Here is a 20,689-nt window from a genome sequence, read left to right as displayed (position 1 = left end):
AATAAAAATAGTTTTATGTAACAGTATAAAAGCATCTATGCAATATTTATAAACAAATTTTTTGTAAATCGAAAAACATGATTGAACCAACTATGAAATTACCCACTCACAAAATTTTTATTTCTCACTATGTATAATTTTGACAAAGTATCTCCACCATACAAATACGCACATCGTATAATTCAAAGGTAATATTGAACTCACCACTGTCGAATATTTAAGTAATTTTTTTATTATGTTATTCCAACATAATCGATACTAAAAACTGTATCTAGTCTTTAAATCTTAATAAAAATACATATCAAAGACTGTCGACTGGTGAGAATTTTTAATAATTATATTAAAATACTGCGATGAGGAATTTATTTTTAAGAAACGTTAATTTCAGCCAAAGTTTTCAGATTTTCTATAATTTTCCTTCCGTTCTACAATGCTTTCAAACACATGCACACAACAACAAAACAAATACATCTAGAGCAATTTTTCAAAGCGTACAGCTTTGAAAAACAAAATGGGAGAGTATATCAAATGATTAACGCAATATTAAAAAAAAAAATTATATCCCAAATTTTTTATCACATTCATACAATAAATATGCATATAATATGCACCTCAAATGCTCACACACCCGAAATTAAAACAAATCGAGAAATAGCAATTCCAGATATGGGATATCACATACAACTTAAAAACATTTCCACAATCTCTCAGTCATATACAGATTTGTAAAACCTACCGCAAACCTAAAATAAAATAATGTTTTTTCAATATTTTAGATTTGAATTAAAATGCAATAATAATAGAACACCGCTGACAGATGCTCTACCTAAAATGTTACAAAACGCAATCAATCCATGATATATGGCAGCACCAAAAGTCGTTTTTAAGATGTAACTACACCTCTTATGCTGTTTAACATTTTTAACTACATAAATAATATTGTACACTGTAAATGGACAGGCGATATTTTGTCAAGATATACATAATTATTTTTGTATAAAAATAGCAATTGGTGTTGGGCAGCACTCTTTATGCAATCAAGACAAACGAAGCACTCTCACTTCATCGCACCCCAAATCCCTTATATAATATGTATATATATATATTTATATATTTTTTTCAATAATATATTATATGTAAGTCATTAGTCGTAGAAATGTATTAAGAAGATCTAGCCTAGATACTTAGTCTAAGCTTAAATGACTTTATTCGATTACTTTGAGGACTTTACCAATGGCAATAGTTTTATCTGTAACAAAATAAAAATCATTATCATATTTTATTTAAATGGTCGTTTTTATGAGTAAAAAGTCACAATATACTCACTTTCATCTCTTAATGTAAATCTACCCATTTGCGGAAAAACTTTGAATTGCTCCAAACATATAACACCAGAGCATTCTATCCTCATTATCGCAACTTGATCTTGTTTCACAAAACGAGGCCTTGTTTTAGATTTATCTCCAGTCTTCTTATCCACGAGGCAAATTAAGGCCTGAATACAATGAATCAACAGTTAATCTCGTACACCAAAATATTACAGATGAAGTAATAAAAAGAAAGTAAATTTTACTTACTTTAACTGTAACTTCTTCAGCTGCACAATGAATATGCATTACTGCAGAATAACCAGCGCATATAATAGATTTGTGTTCTAAAATAACCACTTGAGCATCAAACACCTGAAAATAAACATAGAATGAGACTGTAAATCTATATTTTTTCGAATTCTATTGTGTGAAGGTCATATGAATTCATACCTTTCCTGTTTTAATGGGATTAGCAGCATCGCATAAAACAAATCCAGGTGACACGTCTTCTTCCTCAATACCTTTTAATTTAATTTTAACATTTTCACCAGGTCCAATCGAAGTCACTTCTTCATCATCAGACCATAACTGATCAACAGTAACTTGCGTCTATAATAAAAAGCATTTGAATTATAAGCAATAATACGAGTAAATAACTAATAATTAAATAAATAAAAAAATACTAACCCTGTTTGGCATCAATAAGAGAAGTTGGCCTTTGCGTGCACTACCGGCTTCTACCTTTCCCATTAAAACAGTGCCCATATCCTTATATTTGTCCACAACGGGCATTATAAACGGTCCATCCATTTTACGATTTAGTGATGGTAAATTATCTATAAATTCAATGAAAGCGGGTCCTCGGTACCACGGACATATGGATTCTTCTACTTGTTCCCTTATGCCCTGTCCGGTCTGTCCCGAACAGGGAAGAAATGATAGATCTTTGGCAGGGTTAAATCCTAGTTTTTTTAAATACGGTAAGATCTTATCTTTACATTCATTATATCTAAAAACACAGATTAAAAGTACACGTTAACAAAAAACATAAATACAAAGTTATATGAAAATAAAAAAAAATATTTTTTACATTTCGTTCATACCTAGATTCATCCCAATTTACTGTAGCATCATCCATTTTATTTACTAATACGACAAGATGCTTCACACCAGCCGTTTTCGCTAACATCGCATGTTCTCTCGTTTGTCCACCTCTATCAAACCCTGTTTCGAATTCTCCTTTACGAGCTGATATAACCTACACAAAAAAAAAAAAAAAAAAAACATAAGACATACTGATATTTGCGTACATGACCAAATACAATATTTAATTTTCCTTACCAAAACAGCTAAATCTGCTTGTGCAGCTCCACCGATCATATTTGGTACAAAACTTTTGTGACCAGGAGCATCTAATATAGTGAAATGTTTTTTTTCAGTCTCAAAATATGCCCTTCCAACTTCAACAGTTTTACCTTTATCGCGCTCTGTAAAACAAAATAGATTTTTTAGTAATAGAAATGAAAATTGATATAAACAATCTGATGCAACAAAAATAGGATTTTACCTTCTTGATTAGTATCTAGTGCCCATGAGAGGTACCACGATTCTCGAGATTTCTCTCGAGCTTCTCTTTCATACTTTTCGAGAGTTCTTTTATCTACCATTCCAGTTAACGACATAATCTGACCACCGATTGTAGATTTTCCAGCATCTGAAATTACAAGTTCCATTGTTAAGTTCCTCAAATAAAGTAACAAACTGAATTTGAATCAATTCGAAAAGTACTGACCTACGTGACCAATAAATACGACATTGATGTGTTCTTTCTTGCTTCGTGTGTCTTCAATTCGTGGTGGCTTTTTTTTAATAATTTTACGCATCTCCTCAACTTCATCTTCCTCCTGTGTATAAATACAATCGAGTATAGTAGCGACATTCCAACAAAAATAAATAATTCGTCGAAAATAAACACTGAAAATATACCTCTCCAACGTCTTCATCGGGATCTTGGTCTGGCGAGAGCAATGAGTCATCAGCTTCAGCCTCCCAGCTATCGGCAGTAGGAGAGCCACCCCCTGCGGAGGCTGGGGGTACAGGGGGAGGCTCTTCCACGCTAGGACAAGACATCGCATCTGTTTCGATTCCTGCACCTTAAACAAAGCGAACATGAAGGTCCCGATTCTAAATTCAAAACTAAAATGTTCTGTACAATAATCCAAAACAAGACTCTTGTATACGAACATACTTAATAGCATTTAAATTAGATAAGATATAATACATCGTATTGTACAGCTCATACTATGTACACATATCCTTTGTACTCTTTGTCATATAAATTTCAATTTCACGATATTGTGGCCTGTGATTTGTAGTGAACTTAACACACTAAAAAGCAGACAATTGATGTAAATTGGATATTTTCGTGGATATATTGCAGTTTATATATCAATTCAAACGTTGGTTTGCCTTTTATATTCCATGCGTTAAAAATTAATACAATTATGTAATTTTACTTAAAACATAATGTCATTCAATATATGCGAGCGAATTAGTGAATAGTTAAAATAGTTTACTAGTTCAAAGTATTAAAGAATACAGTTAACATAATAAGGCTCGACTCATATGAGTTAATTTGTGAAAAATGTAGATTCATATAATAAAAACTAAATACAGTGGAACCTCGAATTACGAATTATTCAATTTAAGAGTTTTTCAATAAGTTTTGACGAGTGATTTACACACAGTATGCGACGATTACATCTGAGTTGTTGGTTTCTCTTCCTACACTATTTTTCTGTCTTCGTCTCTCAATAACAATCAGCGTGACAACTCTTGTATATTTTACAGTGTTCACTCCGTCCGTGAACATATTAGTGTGTTTATCTTGAACGCTTTTAATCCAAAGCTATTTTGCGAGTTGCATGCGAAGAATCTCAAGATATTTTTTCGAAAAAAGAGTAGTCTTGATTTTATTATTTATTCCAACTAATATTCAATTCTCAGTATTAATTTTTTCATTTCCACTGTTTTTTAAAACATTTTAACCCAGATTACACATATATAGAACAGAAGATTGAGAATATTTATGCTCGATAGTTTGTGCACAAAGAAACTAGTTCGTTTGTCAATTTGTTCTGTTGTGTACAGTATAATTGGCTAGATCGTTTCTAGTGATCCTAGGACATTTCAATGCACTACCATTTTATTGCGGGGATAACTCGTCAATAGATTTCATGCAACTACTTTTCAATTATATTATATGGCAATAAAATTTTCGAGCAAAATATACAATTTATTGCTTTGTTGATAAAAGAGCGAGAAAGTTTTGAATTAATTCTATTAAAAAAGAGTACTACACATGTATGTTCTAAAAAAATCATTGCTTCAAATATTTTAATAACGGTTTCGGTAAAAGCTCGATCTGGGGTCTTATAAAGATCCGCTAAAACAGCCACCAGTATTGCCAGTGTAAATTTCTACAATCTACTAATTTTTAGGTCATTGCCTTTTGTGGTGTATCTTGGTACCATAAATAAATAAATAATTATTATACGGAGCGGAAATTGACTCCGAATGGATGGACCTTCGAAAGTTGCAGCAGGCGCATCCCCATTTGAAGCCACCAATTCTTTGCGCACATTTTAACAGTGATATGGGTTGACCACATACACTGCAGAAACAACTGTTCTTAATCAGTTGCCGTTTCGCCAACCCATGCATGCACTGTTCAAAGGTTTTCAAGTCTTCTCAATCAATGATATATCAGTATTCATTTCTCGTTCAATATTTGTTCCATATCCACGAGCTTGTCAACTATTACATTAGGAGCTCTCCGAACAATTGTGATGTGGCCAGGAGATGCGCGAAGTTAGGACAATTTTGGTGGATCTTTCCTACGAGACCTTGGATCGAGCTTTTACCATGGTTTCAAAGACATAAAAATTAAAGATCAATATTGTGGATATTTGCATGAAATCTGTCAGTGAAATGTACATTTGGACTGAAACATATCCGAGAACGATTCATTTTTTCAAAAAGGTGTGAAGTAATGAAAATGAATATAGGTTAGTTTTCATTGTAAAAATAACTTTCACGCATTCAATTGTTTTACTAGCTACTTCTTCTTGTAATATAAACTGTTTAAACATGGCCAATCTAATAGTAAGCATTTTATTAAATTTATTTGAATATTCATTTGTTTTTTTTTTTTATTAAATTGAACGTCACGGATTTTACGACCCAAATAAACATACATACAAAGTCTCTCTCGAAAAGAAGATTAGACGAGACAGTTTACATTCAAAAGTGAATCGAAATCGTATTAAACACACTTGCGATAACGAACAATAAAATATGAACACAACAGCTGTAATTTTTTCGTAACCTCGTTTGACCTTATACTTCAAACGTAAAGAAAACGTGCAATTGTCGTGAAAACCACGAGAGCATATACATATATATATATATTATAGTACAGTATGAATAGAAAGTGCAACGTGACAGTTATTAAAAGTCGAATCGGAGCAGGAGCGTTGGATAGAGAGAGACAGAGAGAGGGGGGGTTGGATGCGAGATATCTAATTGAGGCGAACTAGATAAGCATATGTTGGAAGCGATGAGGTTATCTATGTGTATGGGAACATGTGGAGCGCTTTCGGCCAAGGGCCAAGGCGGGGCGGGGGAGCGGGGGGAAGGCTCGAGGGGAACTGTCAGGGGACGGGCGGGGTTTCCACGGAGGGGGGAGGGAGGGGGACGTTCCACGTGTGCGCGGCGGGAGGAGTGGGGATGCGCGGAAAGGGTTGCGAGGCGAGGGTGGTGAGGGTAGGGTAGGGTAGGGGGGGGGGCGAGGTGACGTGACGTGTCTCACCGTTGAGCTGCGGAGGCGAGGGGGCGTCGGCGGGGGCGGAGGCGTCGGCGTCGGGGCTGTCGGGCGAGGCGAGCGGCGAGGCGGGGGTGGGGGTGGGCGTCTGTGACTGTGACTGCGACTGCGACTGCGACTGCGACATGGTGACGGTTGTGGCGACCGCAGCCGATGCCGATGCCGATGCGTCCACGTTGTCTTCGGTCGGGCTGACGGAGGGGAGGGGGCTACACGAGTCGGGCGCGTCCGTGTTGGTGTCGGTGTTGGTGTTGGTGTTGGTGTTGGTGTTGGTGTCGGTGCGGGCGTGGGAGTGCGTGTCCGTGTCGATGTGGTTGTCGGCCGAGGTGGTAGTGGTGGTGGTGGTGGTGGTGGTGGTGGTGGTAGTGGCCGAGGTAGAGGTAGAGGTAGAGGTAGAGGCAGTGGCAGTGGCGGTGGTGGTGGTGGTGGTGGCCGTGTTCGTGTCCGTGTCCGTGTCGTTGTCGGCGGGAGCGTTGGGCGGCGCGCCGAACGAGGGCACGAACTCGACTGCGTTGACGTTGAGCGTAGAGAACTTGGTGGGAAGGTCGGGAGGGGGGGGCGCGTGCGCCTCCCACGAGTCCGGCGCTCCGGCGTCTGCCATGAGGGGCGGCGGGGGCAGCGGGGGGGGCGCGGGGCTCGTGGCGGTGGACGGGCGCGTGTCTCCGCCGCCGGAAGTGCCCGCTGGCCGCCAGGTGAGTGGAACTCGCCGAACGCCACCGACGCCTCCTTTTCGCCACCGACCGTCCGCTCTCCGCTCTCATCTGAAATCATTTTCCGGCATTTTCTCGCCCGGCGCGAAGAGGGCGCCCGTTGCGCCGCTCTTCGCCTCGACGATTGACGATTTTAATCGCGAGCCGATCTACACCTGGCCGCGGGATTATTGTTGCAAATTAGTGCATTGATTTTTATTTTTGATTCATTTTACAGCAATATCGTGGCAACATCGAATTCCATAAATGTTCGACACTTTATCGATAGGAACAATGCAAGTGCCGCCTTCGCATATGAGAGTGCCCTGATCTTTTTTTTCTAATAAAATGCTTACTTTTAGGACTAAAATAAAAAGACAAACTGTAGATATTTATTTATTTATTTAACATGCTTTTGAAGGAGGCGACGAAGCCGATAGCCCCGAGAGTCATTATTTTGTGGCGGCTCGCTTATACGACATGGTCGAGTTTGGTTGCCTTCCTGCGAGTGGGAACCAACTCGGCTAGGTTCGGAGAGCCACTACTCACTCTGCCTTTAGCTGTCATATAATAAACACGTGCATTAACATGCCAGTCGTCTCATTCGTTCATCCTCCATAATTTAATTTATATATATACATATATAAATTAAATAATAAAAAATATATATAACATTCAAGATAACAATAATAAAATTAAAATAAAAAAAGAAAAATAAGTGACGAAAAAAAAGATAAAAAAATAATAACTAAAATGTATATGATTGTAACGCGGCGTTCTCCCCGTTGTCCCATAGGGCGACACTCGCCCTTTGTTTCGAGTGACAGCCCAGATCCTGTCGCGGGAAAAAGGAGACGAGCCGGTGTATCGGCCGTTCGCCTTTCGCCAACCACGGAGTACAGAAGTATCCCCCCCGCGTCCGTTCCCATCGAGAACGGAGTCCAGAGATCACCATCTTGTGTCTACACAATGCAGTACGAAGCTTGACTTTGAAGAATTCTTTGAACCTTTATTTTACATATATATGTATACTTAACTTCATATGAAAAAAAATAGCAAAAGTTTTTTTTTTTAAAACACTCAACCAGAATTCTTATTTTACACCCCCTCCCCCCTCCCTAAAAAATCTTGACTACAGCTATGATATGTGCAAACAATGATACATTTTTTACTGATGTATTTTTCTTATGTTTGTTTATTCTAAATAAATAAATTAGAATTAATTGAATTTTGATCAACATGAAATAAAATAACACACCTACAACCGAACGCGGGATACCATCCTCCAATTTTAGGGTATATAAAAGGGCCCCTTTCCTTTGGAAATTAACCAACCATTTCACCACTCACTATTCCAACGGGCAGTCACCAACACGAACCATTTCACCATACAATATTTCCCTATTCGATTGACGGTATTCCGCCTACTTCATCCACATTACAGTGGTAAAATAATTTTTATAGGTAAGTAATTAATAGTATGAAAAATATATAAGATTAATTTATAATTAATTAATTTTAAGAAATGGTAAGCGAGAATATAGGGGAAAATAATTACCGATGAAATCTATATATATATATATATATATATATATATATATATATATATATATATATATATATATATATATATATATATATATATATATATATATATATATATATATATATAAAAATGAATGTCTCTATATGTGTCTCGAATAGGCTCCTAAATCACTGAACCGATTACGATGGAACTTTCAGGATTTGTCACCACCCGTTCCCATTTGTCAAAAAAATCACCCAAAAACGGGAATGCAACGCTATAATTTCAAATGTTTTCGCGTCGCGACCAACATGTTCACTGCCTGCGTTTTTCCTACAAATAGGAACGGGAACGGGAACGGAAATTGCATGCGTTATTGTGGCATTGCAACGCATGCCGGGTTCAGCTAGTTATTTATAAAAAAACGTTGATTTCGATAAGAGTTAATTTAAGGGTATTTCACTGCACTATCCATTAATTTTATTCTTGGCTAAAAATGATTTATGCGAAGCTGTGGCTATAATATACTAGCCTACTCACAGCTGAAAAAAAAATGTTCAACGGGGACTAAATACGACAACTGATCTGGTACAGTTTCTCAAATGACAATGTAAATGTGATTCAATATTTTCAGTTGCGCGTAATATTGGGGCATCTTGATTTTACAATGTACTCAGGGCAGTGGCGTAACTACTATGTAGCGGGGGTAAGCAATGCTTACGGGCCAACGGAGATAGGGGGCCATAAATCGACAAAATAACTTCAGATTAAGACACGATTTGCGAGAATGCAGTTTGTGAAAAACTATTTTGGTTTTCTTGAACCTAGGAAAATTATTACAGATATTCCAGACCATTGTTTGAATCTCAAAAAAAAAATATCCAGAAGTTTTCTCACATCAATTCGAATCTCAAGTTTCTCATGCACTTTTATTAATAAAGAAAGATCTTTCTGAAACAATAACCATAAGGCAATTTTCAGAATTAATATTACCAGGTACAGTTGTTTGGAGAGTGATTTTTTAGAAGCATACATATGTATATACTGCATTCATTTTATTTTTTTACTCTTCTGGTAACTATGGCTAGTGTAGAAAGAACGTTCAAGATAACAAAAGAAATTCGATCGGTCAAACTAGACTCACTGAACTATCTTTGCTTACAATTGAGCACAAAGAAGCAGCCAAAATGGACCTCAAACAACTAATTCATGATTTTGCAAACAGTAACGCTCGAAAGAGGATATTTTAAAATAGGTGAGTTAAATTAAGAAAACTATATTATGTAACTACACATTTACAATAATTATATTTATATTAATACTGCGTTGCGAAACCAAAAATTTGGTATTTCGAATTAAAAATTCGAGGGGGGGGTGGTCCTTGATGATTTGTTGCTTACGGGCCCAAAATTCCTAGTTACGCCACTGACTCAGAGCTATAGATTGCTTTTTTACCATCATAAAAGATTCTATACAAATTACGACTTCACCATGCATTTTATAAAAATGAAAATAAGTGGTTTCACACCTATTGTATCTACGTGCCGTGTTTAACTACATCAGAAGTTCTCAATGCGAACAGGTTCATCTACTTAGTTAACTATAATTTAATTAATACGAGAAAGATACTTATATAATAGGAAACGATTAAGCAAACTATTAATAATTTGGTTAATCGACTAGATAAGCTGCTCCAATACATACATACATAGATCTTCGCTATATGTAAATTAAATATTTTGTTTATTACTTGATATCCGTTTTGGAACTTTTTAACAATTTAAAAAATCACATTAATCAAAAATAAATAAATTACAAGCATTTTTAGTTTGTCGTGCATGACTGTAATTGATTACGTTTAGACCGCCAATGGGCTATTATATTCAGTCAGCGGTAATATTCGAATTGACTAGACGGTAAGTTACCTCATTTTCCGAATTAATTTCACTTTCTATACAAAAAAATAAAAAAGTGATGTATATCATTGAAATTTAAGACTAATTATATGAATTATAAGTTATTGTATGTGTGAATCAATATAATTAAATATCTAATGAGTTTCATGTAACAATAATGAAATAAGTCAACATGATTAAATCTTATATTTTAGGCATAAGAGTAATACAAAACCTGCACGAAAATGTTTTTCCAAATTCACGAAGATACACGATATGACATAATTTCTGAACCGCTCAATCATGAAAATAAGGGTATAAGAATTAAACTTCAAAATAAGCTTAATGTTGACGTGCAACACCAAGAACCGAGGAAAGTGTTAGGACATGTAACTAATACCAGACATGGAAAAATACTATCACGAGTAAAATATATTGACAGTTATATACAAATATGTACATACATTATTTTCAGCGCTATAAGACTAAGACTATTTTTTTTAATAGTGTCCTTTAGAATCGAAAAAAATGGACGAAATGGTGGAGACGTTTGAAAGTAGGAATCAGAATTGTGAAATAGTGACAAACATCAATCATGAAAATATATATCCATATGAAGTAGATGTCGAATCTTCTCCGATTTCTATCGAGTCATCACCATCTCCACAAGACGTTTCTATGATTTCGATTAATTCTGTAATTCCTAATGAGGTTGAAAGTTACAGAGACCGTCAGCTAAATTTGCTGTACACAGAATCGCAATATAGACAGGTAATATTTTGATGATTTGCCAGTGTTATTGTAATTGGATTAAATCTGTAATATATTAATTTTTATACAAAAATATATTAATTTTTACTTTTTAGTATATTTATCATCACTTAATTCAATCGGAAAGCTATCATCGACCCCACCCTCATTATATGAATAAACAACCAGAATTAAATGACAACATGCGATGCATACTACTCGATTGGTTAGTATCAATAAGTGATGAGTATGAATTTGCTTCGGAAACTTTGTATTTAGGAATATCGTACATTGACCGATTTTTGAGTAAAATGTCGGTGGTAAGTGATTTTTTTTTTATTTCTGTTACAAATCTTTTTATTTTTGTTAAAATCTGTTTTATTTTTCACATAAATTTTCACTGTAAAGGTTAGATCAAAGTTGCAACTTCTCGGAGTGACTGCTATGATGATTGCAGCCAAATATGAAGAAATTCATCCACCAGGTAAACAAAAACAATATATATACATATATATTGATGAATCTTAAAAACTCTAGAAGCGGTTTTAATGGAAGAAATTTAATTTTCAGATATTTTGGAGTTTTCATCTCTTACAAAAGAAACTTGTACGGTAAAGCAAATTCTTAAAATGGAACAGCTTGTATTGAGGGTTCTCTCATTTGATCTCACAATGCCGACCGCTCAAACATTCATAGATGAATTTGGATTCCAGGGGAATTTGTCTGTGGAGTCAGTCAATATTGCTATGGTATGATATTTATATTAAAATAAATAATTAAATTAAATATACAAATATTTTAAATTTTATTCAAATTTTAATTTCAGTATATAAGTGAACTTTGTATGGTAGAAAGTGTACAATATTTAACATATTTACCATCCGAATTGGCAGCATCATCCATTGCACTGTCCAGACATACGATGGCAGAAGAAGATATGTGGCCTCGCAAGTATGTAATATGCAGTTGAAAACTATCGATACAATTTTTAAAATTGTATGACGATTTGATTAATTTTTTTCAGACTTGAAGATATATCTGGATATAGTTTAACAACCTTGTATCCGATTATTAAGAAACAACATCAAGTGTTTCAAGACTCTCCCACTAAATCTTTACAAGCTGTTAGACTTAAATATGGCAAAGATATGTTTAAACGTGTGTCGAATTTAACTCCACGAAAATTATTGTAATATAGTATTAAGTTAAGTTTAAATGTTTGACAAGTTTTAATATGGAAATGTAATATTTATGAAAGCTTTAAAAGCCTATATGATATAAATTAAATATAATTTTTTGTTGATTTATTATTACTAATATTAGTATGGAATACTTGTGAAGATTTCATACTTATAAGCTAAGAGTATCTGTTATGTTTTGTGAAAAATTTGATCTCTAAACTTTTTATGAAGTTGATGTATCGTGGATACAGAGAATTTAAGATTTTCTTTTGATTACTATACCGTGTATTCGTTTTATGTATCTTATTATTAATTATTACAGTGATGTTTCTTTATTAAGATTAATAATAATAAAATATCTAAAATTGTTAAGTTTTCAAGGATAAATTAAAGACAAAATAGTACTGACAATGTATTAAATTGTAGAATACCCACATAGGTTAGTTAACATATGTATATGTGTACTAAATGTTATCAGTAGAACTCATGCTTACATATTATATGTTTAAATGTGATAAATAATTATTGTATTAACTGACACAACTATAAGATAAAATTCATATTGTATAATCTTAGTTAGTGAACTTATATTCAAATTGAAGCATGTATTGAATATATGTATGTGTATATGCATCTATTGTAAAACATAAAAAAGACGTTTGTTATTACTCGTTTTTTTATGTTTAGTTTAAATAATATTGTATAAATTGTTTGAGACATGCCATAAAATATGTTGTATAATAAAACATTAAAAATGATTGAAGATTGTTTTTAAATATTGTGAATAAAATTGAAAAGGAAAAAACTGACAAATTCTAAAAAGAATTTAAAATGTGATTCAATAAAGTGTTAAATTAAAGTGTTATTTTTATTTACTTATTTTCAAATTTTAAAAAGGATAGTGCTGAGATTTTACTGAAGATTAAATTAAAAAATACAAGTACATACATTCAAAACATTTTAAATCGCTGCTCAAAAACTTTGTGTTTATGAGATGTCTTGTCAACAGAGCTGTAACAATGTATTTGGAACTCTTGGCAATTTGCTACTTTGGCGCCCCTACATTTTTTATTATATTAAATAAAATATTATAAAAACTTATATTTAACTGAACGCTGCGCTGAACTTATCTTCTTCTCCCTTTAAAATATTTCAAATTGGTAAGTAATGATTTTTCAAAGCATTTTTATTCTTAGAAATGTTTTGGGTAAGTAAAAATAAATTTTTTGTTAGATAATGTGAAGATGTATTGTCTTTTTAATATATTAATATTTGTATAATGTAAGAAAAAGGAGCGAAAATTATTTTTCAAGTAAATTTATCAGTTTTTGAATTTTATAGGATAAAAAAACAAAGTGATAGCTAGGTATAAAAATGTATAACGAAAGCGTTGAATTGATGATGAAGTTCCAAGTTGAAAGATTTAAAAACAAAGCTTTCTTAAAATAAGATCTTGAATAATTTAAATAAAAGTGATCGTAAGTGAAAGTAAGAAGAGGTTAGTAAAAAATAAAAAAAATTGGAGACGTAAGGCATTGCTACGGCAGTGCTTGCCAAATTATAATCGAAGACAAGCGAAAGTGTGGGCAATTGTATGAAACATGGCATCACACATCTTTGTGTTTCCAATCAATGATTAATTTTTGCCAACATTCGAACCTAAACTCCAAAGAATTTTTATATTTACACATAATGTATCGAGGTAATCAACTTCTTTTAACTCGGTTTCTAAAAGGCCCTCTAAAATGGGAAAATAAAAGGGGTTAAAAAAAGAAATCATTCAATTTATACAAATTTATTAATAAATTTTTATTTAGGTTTACAAAAATATAATTGCATATCATTTTTCAACAAATAACTGGATTTTCCAATTTTCATTAAGACCTCAAATATCACAGTAACTAGAAATATAATTAAAATTTATATATCATAACGTAAAAATTTTCCTTAAATTATGATGCGAGATCAAATTTTACAACAAAGATCAATTTATTAATATAATATTTATATTTACAAAATTTTATAAAAAGTGCAAAATTGTAAAGAATGTAAAAAAATAAAACTATTAAATTAAGAATATATGTAGCAATTAAAGATAAAAATTTGTACTATAAGCATAAGAGATTCCATCATGAATATTGAGCATGCGAAAAACACAGCTCTCCCAATAGAAATTTTGGTACGTTTTAGTTCAAAACTAAACAATACCATAATAGAGAGTAAAGGTGGGCATATTTAAATATATATAGGTACATACAAATATAGCGTTAAAGTTTAAAAAAAAAAATTTATATATATACATAGTTGCGCAGTTTATAATTTGTTTAACATCTTACGTAAGATGTAAAATATCAATATTAAAGAAGAGTAACTTGTCCCATATTATCTGCCATCACCATATCCATAACCATTTGAAAAACACCTTGGATGTTTGAGGTATCAGTAGCTGTAGTAAAATGGGGAAAAACCAATTTATTTTCATTGAGATTCCGAAGCGAAAATTCTGCTTGAATAAATAATGCTGCACTGTCAACATCTCTATCTGGGCCTGCAAAGAGGGAGTATATATTGAGAACTGCAAAATATACTGAACATGCTATGAGATCTAAAATGATAAACTTACCTTTATAATGAGGGAAGTAGGTTCTGAGTTGACGACCAGAATGTAAGATTTTATCACGAAAGAGATCAAGTTTATTGAAAAATAGCACAAATGAAGCGTGCTTAAAAAATCGGTTATTAATAATTTGAGAAAAAAGATTGAGACTCTCATGCATCCGATTAACATTTGGATCCTCCTAATAAGTTAATTCGAAACAAAATAAATTAGAACATTTTTATTATGTCAAAATATTTAAATATAAAAAAAATACATACTACTAAAGTCATGTCATATGCACTTAATGAAACGACAAATAAAACAGCTTTTACATCATCAAAACAATATATCCATTTTCTTCGTTGAGATCGTTGTCCTCCAACATCATATACGCTAAAAACATTGTAATATTTGTAAAATAATAGATTAAAATACTATATTGTACAAAGTATTAACATAAAATATGTAAAATCTACCTAATTATAACATCATCAATAGTAAAATGTGTTTCCATAATCCCTGTGGTTCTTACACGAGCTCGTAAAACGTCAGTAGGTGAAGGAATGTATTTTTCGTTTAACAATCTATCCATATTGTCAAATAAGCTGTAAGTTCCACAAAAATTGAAATCAAAATAATCATTCTTTCAATGTGTGATTTAAATTTTCAATCTCAGTATAACTTACTATAATGCCGAATCGTTCAACTCATATTCATATCCTCGAGCAACTGCCAATCGGACGCCACGATCTTTCCATAGAGTTTGTAAAGCAATAGCAACACTCGGTATAACACGGAACTGAAGATCGAATACGCTACGACTCAATAAAACTTGATGGGCATGTTTCTAAAATAAATAAAATATATTTAAATGTTCTAACCATATGTGTAGATTGAAAGTTGTATATCATATCCAAGTAAAATAAAAATTACCTTATTGTTAGGATCTTCCAGATTGATACGAAGACGGCCCATTCCTGTTAGTACATATTTCATCGACGAAAGTAAATTATCAAGCATTGTAGGACGAAAAGCACTTCTTTCTGAATGACTAAATCCACAACTATGGATAATTTTCATTTGCTTGACTAAAGTACTTTTACCGCTTTCTCCAGCTCCTATAAATCGTATCAAATTAAAAATGAATAAATTAGAAATAAATTCAAAATTGTCAAATAAATAATGGATAAAAAATTAGCTAAATCAATACCAAGTAAAAGTATTTTGATGATTTTGTTTTGTTCTTTTGCGAAAACTCCTAACTGGCGGTCTATTTCGCTGGAATGTCTTCGCGCGGCTTCTAATTCCATACTTTCTCGATGTAATGTCAAACAGGCCCCCATTTTGATTTAAAAAACCCATTCCATTTCACCTAAATTAAAAAAAAAACCATGAAAACTTGATTCAATATGCTAAAAAAAAATGATCGATGTATGTGCAACTTTTTTAAAATTCATTTTATTTATAACAAGCAGGTAAGAATGTTTAATGTTTCATAGGGAGATTATAAATACTTGACTAAAATATTGGAGAGAAATGTACGCACGTGTGACTGACGATGGACGCTAATGAAAGTCTGGCATCGATATGGATAGATTGATACACATGCGCAGAAAAATGAATCGTACAACATATGCAACAATGTAAAAAATTATAACATGCGAAAAAATACACGAAAAAACGAGTGAAACGCTTCGCAAGAGAAAAAATGCGCGAAAAAAGAAAGCGGCACGAAGAGTGGCGTCTAGCGTGTAAACAAAGGTGACAGCGGAAGCCGCAAAGCGGATCCTGCACAGCCAATCACACTAATTTACTAATCTGTACTTTCATTCCATTTCTTCACTCTGCATTTAAGTATACAAATATTGACGAATAGTGTCCTTACCCTGAATTTTGCATATTGAATTTGATAAGTATACTCAACGGTAATTGGATTATTCGTCACATTGCGATGGTCACAAAGACAATTTTTGCCATGAAAATCGCGAATACACAATATTTAGCACTCAAGTTCTTTTTAGTATGATAGTTATCATTAGTATGATGGATTTTTCGGCTGCCAAATGTTCCGTTATAGAGATTTTAGTGACTTTGTGACCAGTAATCACCGAACCATACTCAACGACCATGGTAGCAATAATTTGCAACCCCTTGCCAACAATTTGCTAACGAGCATTCAGTAGTCCATCAAATATATTTGTTACTTTTTCGAATAATTTGAATCGAGTTTTTAATAAATCAAATTTATAATTTATTTTTTTTCACTATTTTTCTTTTTATTAGAATAGATTATTAAATAATAAAAATGAGACAAATTGATTTGTAGAAAAACAATAAATTAAAGTTTTGGATCATATGTAAATAATTTTAAATAAAAATCGAATATAATAAATAAATATGTCGATTTGTTATTTGGCGCAAAGTAATAAAAAAAAATTTTGAGTAAAAGATTTCTTAGTTTTTCAATTCATATTCATATGGTTATAGAACCATAAGTTAAATATTAAAAAAGTTAATAGCTGACTGATTCGACTTAAATCTCTACTCAAATCATTGGAAACCCTTGTGAAAAGCCCTAGTGAAACCTTTGTAAAACCCTTTGTTAAAACTAGCGCTTGTAACTTCAACTTCTATTCAAACATAGAAATATCGAATTGATCTGGACTTTTAGTAAAAAGTGTCTATAAATTTCTCTTAGACTAATGTTTTAACTATAAAGTATATAATAAATTCTATCCTACTTAATATACAAAAGTGGCTTTTATTAACGGAAACATTAAAGTGTTTATCTGGTTTGTTCGTAGATCAAACATTGATCTGCTTGTGAATCAGATACCATTTTTTTTTGTATCTCCGGTCCGTCAGGACATATCATGAAAAAAGATTGTAATCATTCGCATTGCCTTGGAATAGTTATAATCTGAAAAAGAAAAGCATGGTGTTGTGGTATTGCAGTTCAAGAACCAACGGCGAATTTCCTAATGTATATTGAGTGAGTTTCCTATAGTACATATATCGAGTGTTTTGGTAGGAAAATGAGGTGGTTCGACTTCCGAACTGTCAAACTGGAAGTGAGCGTGACGGTGCGAGTGGTGGTGTGGTGAGTGTCGAGTGCAAACTGCGAACTGTGAACTGCGAACTGCGAACTGCGAACTGCCAAGTAAGAGCGTGACAGTGCAAATGGAAGCCTCTGATAATGATATCGATAACGGGGAGGTGGTGTGGGGCCGTGAGCTGGAAGGGGGCGCTGAAGAACGCACTTCCGCTTTATTGTCTTTGCGAAAGCATTTAGCCGTTGCACCTCCTCAACAGGCACGCGCGGCTCTCAACACCCTCCAACTTGCACAACTCTTTAATTGCCTAGACACCGCTGACAAGTAACTTGTTTTTGTCTATTTTCAACACTTATTTTTTCTATATTTTTTTATAATGTGCTTTATTTATATTTGTCTCGTAGTGAACAGGTCACCACAGCTTGTGAAGTTCTTGAAATGTGTTTTTCAAATTTATCAATTGATTTCGTAGTAAAAGAAGCCACAGAAAATATATTAAAATCCTTGCACCATCCAAACTCTACTGTGCGACTAATGGCTGTGAACGAGGTAAGCCTGGTTTTTATCATTTAATTATTTTATTTTCAGAATATTATATACTTAATATTAATATAAATTATTTTTTAATGACAGATTCATAGAGAAGTTAAGGCAAACAACAGCCTCTATTCTTTGCCCGATTATTTGAATATTGCAATTGCTGTTACTAAATGCATATGCGATCAAGAGCTAAAAGTTGCAACTAAAGCCATCGAAGTAATTTCGACTAAAGATTGGGTAAAGCATCCTCAGATTGTTAACGAAATGAAGCTAATTCTTGATGATAATAATGCTTCTAACAGTTGTAAATGCTATGAGGTAAATTGATTTAAATGGGCAGTTTTTATAAAGATAATGAATAACTTGTGTGGTTCGTGCATTGGATTTAACCAGATAAAATGTGTATGTTTTTATTATATTTTTAGGTTGTATTAAATATTGTAAGAGAATCTCCAAATCGGTTGAAAGATCAAGAAATTCAGACATTCCTTTACAGGTTGTTAAGTGGATTGAAAACAGATGATATTTTAATGCAGCTTAATGTAGTGGAACTGCTGTCGAATTTAGCTGTTACGTCACATGGACTTAATTTTTTGATTGAAAACGATGTATTGAAACAGTTATCAGATATGGTGAAAACGCTAGAGGGAAATCCATTGTCAAATTTAGTTATTCCTGGTAATTTTAACTCAGAATGTACATATGTATGTGTAATTTGAATTTTAATATCTCACCCCGTTCCTCAGGTTTGATGAAATTTTTTGGGACTATCGCTCATAAGTTTCCCACAGAAATTTATAATAATTATCCAGCTATAGTTGATTCACTATTTAATGCTATAAATACCAACAATACTCCACTTTTACCGACAGCATTGGACACTTTAGGATATGTGGGAGCTACTATTGAAGGAAAACTCGCTCTTGGCTCTCTCGGTAAGAGTGAACTAAGCACACATTATATGTAAGATATTTAAATGACTTGCTTATCATTAATTATTTTTTATGTTGCCTTTAGGTAGAGTATTCATTTCTGCCCTTCCACAGATTGGAAATTATTTGAAAAATTCTCCAACTGAACTAAGGATTAGAGCCCTTAACTGTGTAGAGTATTTGATTGATGTTCAAACTGACAGCAATGAAGAAGGAGCTCAGATCGATCAAAGAGTAATATTAATGACTAGAGAATGGTTTCGAGAACTATCTGAAAAACCAACTTCAATGGAAGTGTTATATAATCTTTGTAAAAATCCATTCCCTGAATTGCGAATAAATGCCTTAAAAGTATTGGCTGCTGTCGTTGCTTATCAATGGGGAGAAGAAATAGTCAAGATTACCCCAGGTCAGTTGAATTATTTAACAAACAAACGTTTATTTTTATAATGCATATACATACATACGTTTCATGTATTGAAACATAATCAATTTTTTTTAAATCATATTAGGTTTGGTGGAATTTCTACTCGATAGATCTGTAGAACACGAGAAGGAGTCTAAACATATTAAATATGACATCGTAACTAGATTGTCTAAGTCTATTATATTTGATACAAACATGCTTTTGAGGTTTAAAACGTACATAAAAGAGGGGCCTTTTTATGTTCAGGGAATTACAGAAGTTGCTGTGGAAGGCGATTAAAACAAAAACTTTTTATATATATTTTTTTCTATAAATAAACCATTTCTTTTCAGTTATTTTGTTTTTATTTATACATTGTGCACATTTTAATCATTAGTTAATTAGGATTTAGAATGAAATGATAATTTACATATTTTTGCACAAATCAAATTCTGAGCAGACTCTTATTGGAATACTCAATATTTTATGAGAAAATTTCACATGTAGGTATTCGGTTCTGCATAGAATTTATCAGGGCTGTGACGTCGTTGAAAAAAAGGACGATTCAGTGGCGTAGCTAGGTATCTTGGGCCCTCATGCAAAAATTATAAATACCTCCCCCCCATAACGTGATTTTTAAAAATATGGGATATAATAATTCTAATCATTTGTTGATACCTATTTACTTTAACAGTTCTTGTGGTTCATTGTGTGAGCTATATTTTCGTTGTTTTTTTGTATTCAATGGCCAGCAATATGAGATTATTTAGTCTGGATTGTCTGATATATGGCTCAAAGGTATTAATTTTATTTGTTCTTGGCTAAAGCTCTGTACGATATGGTACCTGTATGGTATGGTGATATAAGCGCGTGGCACCAAAGCTGCGAGACATAACTGCGCATATTTACAAACTTTATTCCATTTTG

The 20,689-nt window shown here is 33.2% G+C and overlaps 4 protein-coding genes across 5 annotated transcripts; 2 read left to right on the top strand and 2 right to left on the bottom strand.

Moving 5' to 3' along the window:
- Window positions 1-1,079: 1,079 nt before the first annotated feature.
- On the bottom strand, window positions 1,080-6,945 carry eRF3 (eukaryotic translation release factor 3). 2 transcript variants are annotated; one of them, XM_077439018.1, is made up of 11 exons: window positions 6,181-6,945; window positions 3,297-3,457; window positions 3,103-3,214; window positions 2,878-3,024; window positions 2,652-2,797; window positions 2,414-2,568; window positions 1,998-2,319; window positions 1,761-1,919; window positions 1,578-1,682; window positions 1,327-1,495; window positions 1,080-1,249 (listed from the first exon to the last, which is right to left on the bottom strand). In XM_077439018.1, the coding sequence occupies exons 1-11, from the start codon at window positions 6,791-6,793 to the stop codon at window positions 1,206-1,208; spliced, it is 2,133 nt and encodes a 710-aa protein (XP_077295144.1). In that variant the 5' UTR covers window positions 6,794-6,945; the 3' UTR covers window positions 1,080-1,205. The 2 variants fall into 2 exon arrangements, with proteins under 2 accessions (XP_077295144.1, XP_077295143.1); XM_077439017.1 differs by having other exon boundaries at window positions 3,297-3,463; window positions 6,181-6,884.
- A 1,492-nt stretch (window positions 6,946-8,437) lies between these two features.
- Window positions 8,438-13,088, top strand: LOC143916755 (uncharacterized). The gene is made up of 7 exons (XM_077437995.1): window positions 8,438-10,726; window positions 10,809-11,072; window positions 11,168-11,371; window positions 11,460-11,535; window positions 11,622-11,800; window positions 11,878-12,002; window positions 12,076-13,088. Exons 1-7 carry the CDS (start codon window positions 10,547-10,549, stop codon window positions 12,242-12,244), a joined length of 1,197 nt encoding a protein of 398 aa, XP_077294121.1. The 5' UTR covers window positions 8,438-10,546; the 3' UTR covers window positions 12,245-13,088.
- A 926-nt stretch (window positions 13,089-14,014) lies between these two features.
- Window positions 14,015-16,614, bottom strand: LOC143916790 (guanine nucleotide-binding protein G(o) subunit alpha-like). Its single transcript, XM_077438039.1, has 8 exons — window positions 16,378-16,614; window positions 16,042-16,203; window positions 15,765-15,949; window positions 15,518-15,678; window positions 15,308-15,436; window positions 15,110-15,224; window positions 14,856-15,030; window positions 14,015-14,780 (listed from the first exon to the last, which is right to left on the bottom strand). Exons 2-8 carry the CDS (start codon window positions 16,172-16,174, stop codon window positions 14,590-14,592), a joined length of 1,089 nt encoding a protein of 362 aa, XP_077294165.1. The 5' UTR covers window positions 16,175-16,203; window positions 16,378-16,614; the 3' UTR covers window positions 14,015-14,589.
- Window positions 16,615-17,841: 1,227 nt separating this feature from the next.
- On the top strand, window positions 17,842-20,117 carry LOC143917217 (26S proteasome non-ATPase regulatory subunit 5). Its single transcript, XM_077438701.1, has 7 exons — window positions 17,842-18,208; window positions 18,289-18,433; window positions 18,518-18,742; window positions 18,850-19,102; window positions 19,171-19,359; window positions 19,442-19,765; window positions 19,869-20,117. The coding sequence occupies exons 1-7, from the start codon at window positions 18,012-18,014 to the stop codon at window positions 20,060-20,062; spliced, it is 1,527 nt and encodes a 508-aa protein (XP_077294827.1). The 5' UTR covers window positions 17,842-18,011; the 3' UTR covers window positions 20,063-20,117.
- Window positions 20,118-20,689: the final 572 nt, after the last annotated feature.

Source organism: Arctopsyche grandis, chromosome 9 (genome assembly GCF_051622035.1).
Source record: "Arctopsyche grandis isolate Sample6627 chromosome 9, ASM5162203v2, whole genome shotgun sequence".
Taxonomy (NCBI): Eukaryota; Metazoa; Arthropoda; class Insecta; order Trichoptera; family Hydropsychidae; genus Arctopsyche; species Arctopsyche grandis.
Note: the sequence above shows the minus strand (reverse complement) of the source record. Positions and strands in the feature narration are given on the sequence as shown.